Raw genomic sequence first — 8,943 nt, forward strand, 5'->3', positions numbered from 1 at the left:
CTCGGAGATGCTTGAAGAGGCTACCCACGTCTTTCTTTTTTGCTGGTAATTCAATTTGATCAGCTTTCTTTGTAACAAACTGAGTGAATGAGACGGTTTCGCACTCCATTAAGCCTCCGATAAGTGACCATGTCCCCAATGAGTATTGCTCTCCGTTTTTGCTCTATAACCTCAAGTATTTCATTTGTTAGCCGAGATTTCTTTGAAAAATCTCACTTGCCAAGCACCAATTGTGCTGCTTTACTTGTCTGCGATTTAAAATACTTCCAGGCATCTTCACTGCTGCTAAGTGTGCCAAGGAGCTTGAAGCGATTTGATACCTCAATACTGTACTTAAGGTGAGTATTTGGCTCTTGGAGTTTCCCAATATCTGCAATAATTGGCCTTCCTTCTGATCGTTGTGCTTGAAGACTGAGATAGAATTCAGCACACACAAACCTGGGGTCTGCGTTCCCAAGCTCAGCTGATCTGTAAGTTCTGCAGTTCTTTAGCGATGATTTTCAGCGTTTAGACATAATGGCGTAGTCGATCATCTTTTTCGTGCAACCGTCATTACTATACCACGTGTACTGGTGTATGATTTTGCGTTGAAAGTAAGTGTGTGCGATGACTAGGTCATGGGATCGGCATAGTTCAAGTAGGCGAAGGCCATTGTTGTTAAGTGGGTCGGGAGAAACAGGGCAAATTGTGCCACGCCAAACACCCGTATCATCACGCACTGTTGCGTTGAAGTCATGAAGAAGTACAGTTATATCGTTGGGGGAAACTGTCGTGAGACATTTGGTCAGAGCAGAGTTGATTGTGTTGTCAGAATAATTGGTCGGGGCATAGCACACGACAATAGTCATTTTACCATATTTGTGTCCAAAGCGGGCCTTCATTAGTCTGTCTGATACGGCTTCATGCAAGAGTAATGCCTTTCTTGCGAGACTGTTTAGCGCAAGGCCAAAACCATTCCTTCTCGTGCTCCCTCCAGACCAGAGCAACAAGTGATTGTTGCCTAATTTCTCTTCTTCGCTTCCGACCAGACGGGTTTCTGTGAGACCAGCAATCTCCATTTTATTCTTAAGGAGCTCTATGGAGAGTAGGTTCTTTGATGTGGGTGCATTGAGAGTCAAAACGTTGCAGGTGGCTATCCGTCGCCTTTGGTCCAGGAGATTTAGTCTGTCAGTCTTGCTGACGTCGTCAGCATGTCCGTTGACGCACGATGGTCGAGTTTTTAAAAGGAAGTCTGGATCCGAGGCTATTTTGTCACTTTTCGTAGCAATTTATTTCAGGTGGAGGGTTGCTAGTCCAACCGACCCTAGGCCTGGAATCTGATTAGAGTAATAAAAATCAAGATATTATTTCAGTGACTATAAGTGCTGTTGAATAGTCATGGATACCTCTTGACGGTTGCTATCCTTCCCTTCCATATATTCATCAATATTTATAAACATCTGTAGATGCCCATCTGCCAACCGCGTTTGCCACAGTGATTTTCTTTCGAAAACCGTCTATCTTTCCTTGTAATATAAACATATTCTTAAGTTGTCCTTGCAAAGATATGTTTTGCTCATTTAACAGAGAAAAAATATGTGCCAGGTATGCCAGCTTGGCTAGCATCATTGGACAAGAGTCCTTGAAATTTCTGATTATTTTACCGCTGAAACAAATAATCTAATTTCTTCATGCAAGACGAACAGCCGGCTCATTATTTTGCCCCTCGATAACCCCTCAGCATGAAGAAGAAGGTGAGTGTACTGGGAACCCATTTCTTCGCAGAGCATTTCAAACATCCGAGAATTCAGAGCTGTATGTCTAATTTCATTCACAAGTTTTATAGCACTGGATAATACTTCATTTATTTCTGGCGACATTTTTGTTTTCACAAGCTGCTCATGTATAATGATGATGCTCATGTGATGTATAATGATTGGGTAAACAAAATGTCTGGGTGACTAACATTTTTTACTCTTGCAACAATTCCTCAGCAATGTCCAGTCATGTTTGTTGCACCGTCTGTACAAATGCCAATATCAATACTTTTCTCCCCTCAATTTCGTGCTTCAGGAAATAACTAACTGGTGCTTTAAAAATACCGAAGCTAGTTACTCGTCCCTGCAAGTTCAACGGGAAAAAAGTTCTTCTTATAACTCCCCTTTAAACTCAACCCTAACAAAGCGAAGGCAAAGCGCTTTGCTGCTAACGTCCGTAGATTCATCAAGTTGAATTGAATAAAATGGTTCATTTTTTTCTATTGTTATAACTTGATTTTCAATGTCTTCAGCAATTTATTCAATTCTGCTCCTGAAAGAGTTAGCAGACATAGGAATCAACTTGAGTTTTTGGATAGCCTGTTTTCCCAAAACAGCTTCACAGGCTTGTAATATATAAATTTTGATTAAGTCTTCTCCTATCGTATATGGCTTTTTATTCTATGCCATTCAGGGTGCTATAAAGTAGGAAGCCAGGACTTATCTTCAGCAACCATATTTTTTAAGACCCATATTTGCTTTTTCATACCTTCATGCGCTCTTTGAATACATTCAAGGGGTTTGTCATCCAAATTTTGATTGCAAGGGAATTTTAAGTATTGACGGTTTCACGGCATAATTTCAAGGTTTCATTCTAAAGAACACAAAGAAGCCTTAGGTTCAGCTCACTGCCAGATTCTTGAATAGATCCAAATTCAGGTACTCTGAATCATATTTTCGTGATATTTTGCGTTTTTCTTTTTGCCTTCTTTTTGAATATTCTTTGCAGTTTTGTCTGACGAGGACTATTGATGTTCTGGTAAGTATAATTTACTGATCAGCTGACTATTATTGCTATTATTCACATTTTATCATTATGTTTTCCAAAGAAGCGCAAAACATTCACTTGCCTTTTCTCACTCATTATGGGTCCTTGTCTTTTCTTACTCAATAGTTTGAGGAAAGCCCGTTAATAAATAATTTTCAAATTGATAGCTGTGCACTTCACATGTTTCAACTTTGAGAACACTTGCTAACATAAGTATTAGTTTACTTTCAAAGGCTCAAGAAGTTTATGCTGGGCTACAGAAAATCAGGAACATATAGGTCTCATAAAAACTAAACTAGTACTGGAGACTGGATTGAAAATTGAAATAGAACGAAACTTTTTCGAAGAAATTTGTTTGCAGAAATCGAAGGGCAAAAGGAAATGCATCCATTCATAGATGTATGCTGACTCAATAGTGTACAGCAGTAGAAATCATAAAATACATCCTTACATAGCTGTATGTTGATTCTAGAATATACAACAGCAATTTTTGTTTAGCCTTTCCCAGTCGCAATAAAGCTAAATTTAAATTTCAATTTTTATCTATGATAAATTTCTTTAAATTTGCTTCTTTTTTTTATGTTCATAAAATACAAAAAATATACATTGTTTAATAATGATCCCTTTTCTTCGTGGACCACCTAAAAATTTTCATGGACCACCGGTGGTCCATGGACCACAGGTTGGCGACCGCTGTATTATAGAACCCAATTGTGGAGGCTTTAAGGTCCTATCTACAAAATGTGGAATTTCTTATTTTTTCCCATTAGAAATGTCGCTGATGCGTGTTTTTTATGTAGTAATTTTATTAACAATTTCACCCAAATTAGTCGTTAAAAATGGCCAGCCAGCTGGTAAAATTCATTGTCTTTTCCCTCCAAATATTTTGCCTATTAGTGACTCTGGTATCTAACGAATATTATAGCAAATTTCATTACCCTCCTTCTGCGGCCAAACATTTTCCTAATGACTCCTCTGGTCGGTACAAGAACAATTCCCCAGAAGATAATTACACATGTATCAAAGGTGTATTTTGTCTTCTTCTTCTTCCTCTTCTTCTAATGAAGCTATCGCAATAGCAATATCATCCAAATAAATCAGTGGACATGACAAGCCAGTCTGAAAAATTCATTTCCCCTCCCCCTAAACTATTTTGCTAGTAACAGCTTTGTCCAGTTCCACACCAAGAACAAGAGAAGTCTTTACTCGTGCTTCTTAGTCCAACCTGTTATTTCTGTGCACTTCCATCATAGGACAACTCTTCTAAAACTGCCAATCATTTCGTATTCTAAATTATTCTGTTTAGCCATTATCTTCCTCTGATATGATAGATTTACCTTCAAAATACGAAAAAAGAAAACAAAAATGTAAACAATAAATGCTATTTGACATTATACACCATACATTCTGCCAAAGATTTAGAATATAGATAGAATATTCCAAAGTTTATTCTTTTCTTCATTATTTTTGTTTATTACACTTTTTTGGCTCCCTAATTTTACACATGGGGTGGGGGGATTTTCCCCAGGGGGAGTTCTCTGAGGGGAATACGCCTAGTACCTATCCTTAGGGTGGCATTTCTCTGAATAAGAAGAACTATAACCTTTAACGAGGTTAGTGCCTTGCATTTATTGTATACTTAGTTCCTTTCGATAAATCTTATTCAAAATTCTTATGTACCCCAAGGAATACAGCAAACTGATTACACCAGCTAAAATGAGTGAATTATTATTTAGTTTCACACTAGGGTAAGCAACCTCTTCAAAGAACATACATCAATCTTATCAGATTTAAATTGAGAATTTGAAGTCCTTTAGTTTTGACCCTGTTACTACACCCAATTACTATACCTGTTTCTATATGTCAATATACCCTGACCCTATTACTATTTGGTGTTCGGTATAAATTAAAAAGTATTCTCCCAAAATAAGGTCTCAGACAGCTCAAAAACCTGGTTAGGCTTAATGTTTCAAAATTTTTCCAGAGGAGGACCCTAAATAGCCCGCCCCTTTTCCCCAAAAGATATTCAACATCCTCCAGACCCCCCCCCCCCGGAAGTTAATCTCTCTTATAAACACCCCATCGAAATACTGAGACCGCTTAGAGGACTTACATTTGGAGGGGGGAGGCGTGTTAAAAAAACCCAAAAAACACACAATTAAGCCAAAACTAAAGTTGATCTGGACGAATCTTGGTATTTCTTAGTCTTAATTTTCTTAGAGGAATCATAGTATGTCAAGGGTACCGTGGAAATCAATATGGTCAAAAACCAATAACCAGAGGTTTATGATCCCTCATATTTAGTGTTAGCCCTGTTAGCCCCTTTAACACCCTAGTAAAGAGCAAACCACATCCCGTGGTAACGGAAAGTTTGAAAACGCGTTTTGAAAAAATAAATGTAAAAAGCTGCAGCTTGAAGATGATAGTTTTAACGTCGTTCCTTACTTTCAGTAAAAAAACTTGTCTTTTTTTATTTAATTTTTGAACGTTTTTGAATTAATGCAGGGTATGATTTTGGCTCACCGTACATAAATAATTAAAACAAAATTTCCATATTAATTTTACTTTTATTTGGTTAAATGGCTTTCTCGAAACTCGTTTAATTTTATTTACGAACGTTTTTATTATTAATAAATATACGTAACTTACGAATTAACTTACGTAACGAACTTTTATATTCATATATTTTTCATACTTATATTAGGGGGTTCACCCCCTAGCCAATACCACGCTCTTTAAGCTAAAGTTCGAATTTTGTTCCAGTTCTTTAAAAATGACCCCTTAATCACAAAGGCCGTTATTTAGAATAAATAGCTCCTATGAAAGTACTGAAAAATCTTTGGCTTAAAGAGCGAGGTATTGAATAGGGGGTGAACCCAATTATATACGAATACCCAATTATAATATGTTCTGTTTGTTTTAAGTTTTGATGTTGCTCCTTACTTTCAGTTGAAAAACTTTTTGTTTTTATATTTAATTTGTGATCTTTTTTTAAAATAATGTTGGGAAGTCCGGCGCCCCCTTCATAGCAATGTGCCTTCCCCCATGAAAATTTCCTTCATGGAAAGATCCTCCCACATAACCTCCGACCCACCAAGCCCCCCCCCCACTACCAGAAAAAATCCCCCCTGAAAACGTCTGTATACTTCCCAATAACCAATACTATATGTTAGCATTGGGTAAAGTTCATAGCTTTCAGCCCTCCCCCCAGGGAATTCGGCACATTAAGTCATCCTAATGGACATAATTATCATATTTTCGATCATACTGAACAAAATGGCTATCTCAAAATTTTGATTGGGTGACTTTGGGAAAAAATGAGCGTGGGAGGGGGCCTAGTTGCCCTCCGTTTTTTGGTCACTTAAAAGGACACTAGACCTTTTAATTTCCGTTCAAATGAGCCCACCCACTTTTTTCTAGGACCACTGGGTCGATACGATCACCCTTGGGAAAAAAAAAAAAAAAAATAAACACGCATCCGTGATCTTTCTTCTGGCAACAAAAATGCAAAATACCACATTTTTGTAGATAGGAGCTTGAAACCTCTATAGTAGGGTTCTCTGATACGCTGAATATGATGGTGTGATTTTCATTAAGGTTCTATAACTTTTAGAGGGTCTTTCCCCTTTTTTTCGAAAATCAGTAAAATTTTCTCAGGCGCGTAACATTTTATGGATAGGACTTAACTTAATGAAACTTATATGTTTGAAATCAGTATTAAAATATGATTCTTTTGATGCATCTCTTGGTATCCAAAACCCGTTTTCTAGAGTTTCGGTTACCATTAAGCCGGGTCGCTCCTTACTTACAGTTCGTTACGACGAACTGTTTGATTCAGAAATGATAAATATTATTTCGGCTAGTCTCAATAGTAAATGTTTATTAAAGGAAAAAAATCTCAGGGATTTCAGAAAGAGCCTGAAACCCTTTGAAAATGCTTTTACCTTGAGCGTTCAAAATTTTTTCTTCTTCTTAATCTCGGGCTCAACAGACACATAGACTGCGTTAGGGTAATAATTGATTCCGTAAAGCAAAGATAAGAAAGCCTCTCTGGACCTCACTTTCCGGTCTTGTGCTGTAGCTTGCAATTATCAAATCTTGACCTTTTTCCTCATTGTGTTTTTCGTTTTTTTCTACTTTAGTTCTCCAAAAATAATGAAGCCCAAGAAGCAAAAATAACGAAATCTGAGAAGTTCCAAATTTTTCAAAATAATATAACAGAAAATGGAAATTGTAATCACGCAAAGTTTTCCGTCTAAAATTTGTGTAGTAACCTTCAGTTTCCTAAAATCTCTACATATTTCATAACTGTCATTATTTTATAAACAACAGTATGTTTTTCTCCAAATTCCCAAAGAAACAGAGGATACCATACCCCAGGGCCAATTTGTTTGACAAAATTCCAGATTTCTGTAGAGAAAATTTAAAGAAATATGTGAAGTAAAATTTATGTATCCATGATGCCCCATTTTAACAAACACACATGGGACTTGTTTAGTTTCATCGCATCGAAACAAAAGCATTGTGTAAGCTTTACTATGTATATTTATAAAACCTGAAAACGAACAAAAATTAATTGAAAAAAAACAACGTTTTCTGATGAAAGTAAAGAGAAAAGATGAAATTTAAAATGAACATGGTTATTACTTCACAGTTTATACAACATATTTCTGAAATATTGGTGCAGATAAACCAACTCGTAATATTTCCTTTAATTTGAAAAATTCAGGAAAACTAGTGTTTTACTGAAAACACAAAATTGACGCTCCCAAACACGATTAGGAACAGAAAATAAGTACTCTTCAGAAAATGAAAGATTATTTTAGAAGGCTCTGAATAGTCTTTCACTGCCCATGATACCATTGAAGTTCAGTATACTGTTTTAATTCTCTCAATGCTTCAAGTAAGGTTAGTTTTCAGTAAAGCGATAGTTCTTCAGAAATCTACAAGTTTAAGTGCATGTTACAAGTCAGTTGATTTGTGTCAATATTGCAGATATAAGTATATTGTATAAACTGCAAAGTAAAAATTTTTGGTCCTTTTAAGCTTCATTTTTACTTTTTCATCAGAAAAACTTTTTTTTTAAATTAATAGTGGAAAGACTAGTTTTCAAAGAGGGCAAATGTTTGCTTGCAAAATCAAAAGGAAAGTTTCAAACCTTGCTTAGGCACTGCTTAAGGGACTATTACCTGCTTCCCAAACAGATAAAACTTTTTGAGAGGAACGTTTTGAGGATAGTTAAACAAAACAGGAAGCTATGGCCAATTACCTTAATTGAACCACAGCAAAAATAAGAAGAATTAAAAAAAAAAACGCCCAAATGTCGGAATATACAAGGGAGACGAAAAAAGACGATTCACTGAGAGATGCCATAAACAAAGTTTTAAGAGAACGACAGTGCGGTTTTAGGAAAGGTAGAGGATTTGTCGAACAAACTTTTACTCTTAGACTAATAATTGAGAAGTGCCTGAGTTTTCAAACACCTCGGGTCCTCAGTTTCATAGATTATGAGCAAGCGTTCGATTCTTTTGGTAGAAGAGCTTTAGCAAAGGTTACATCCTTGTATGGTATACCGGATAAATACATTAAAGTGATTAGTGATATATACAAGAAAAACACTGCTGCGGTTAAGGTAGGAAATAAGGTTACTAGCTGGTTTTGTATTAAATCAGGAGTTAAGCAGGGTTGTGTTCTATACCCAATTATATGGGTCATTTTGATGGACTTTGTCTTAAGGAGCACGGGAAAGGCAATGGGAAACCACGGAATCAAATGGGGAGGAAAAGGTCTCCTGGACTTAGATTATGCTTATGATTTAAACATCCTAGATGAAAGTGTGAGCAAAATGAATGAAGTTCTAGAGGTTTTGCGAGTTCAGGGTGCTAGAATAGGTTTGAAAATTTATGTTAAGAAGACTAAGTCACTAAGGCTAGGAATAAGTGAAGATGAAAAGGTGACGACGTTGGGAAACGAAAAGATTGATCAGGTGGGCAGCTTCACTTACCTTGGTAGTATTATTAGTAAAGATGGGGGGAGCAGTGAAGATGTTAAAAGTAGAATAGCCAAGGCTCCGGGTGTTTTTTTCACAGTTCTAAAAAGTTTGGAAGAATAGGAAGATAAGTCTGCAAACCAAGATTAGAATATTAGAAGCTACAGTAA

At 36.5% G+C, this 8,943-nt stretch overlaps 1 protein-coding gene across 1 annotated transcript; it reads right to left on the bottom strand.

Moving 5' to 3' along the window:
• Positions 1-500: 500 nt before the first annotated feature.
• Positions 501-1,058, bottom strand: LOC148952248 (protein CFDP2-like). Its single transcript, XM_089089163.1, has one exon. It carries the CDS (start codon positions 1,056-1,058, stop codon positions 501-503), a length of 558 nt encoding a protein of 185 aa, XP_088945289.1.
• Between the last annotated feature and the right edge of the window lie 7,885 nt (positions 1,059-8,943).

Source organism: Artemia sp. Qi Xiang Cuo, chromosome 5, assembly GCF_049724085.1.
Source record: "Artemia sp. Qi Xiang Cuo chromosome 5, ASM4972408v1, whole genome shotgun sequence".
NCBI lineage: Eukaryota > Metazoa > Arthropoda > Branchiopoda > Anostraca > Artemiidae > Artemia > Artemia sp. Qi Xiang Cuo.

What these genes read in the sequence shown, in the direction of transcription:
- LOC148952248 (XM_089089163.1), bottom strand. Translation starts at nt 1,058, where the DNA reads ATGGAGATTGCTGGTCTCACAGAAACCCGTCTGGTCGGAAGCGAAGAA.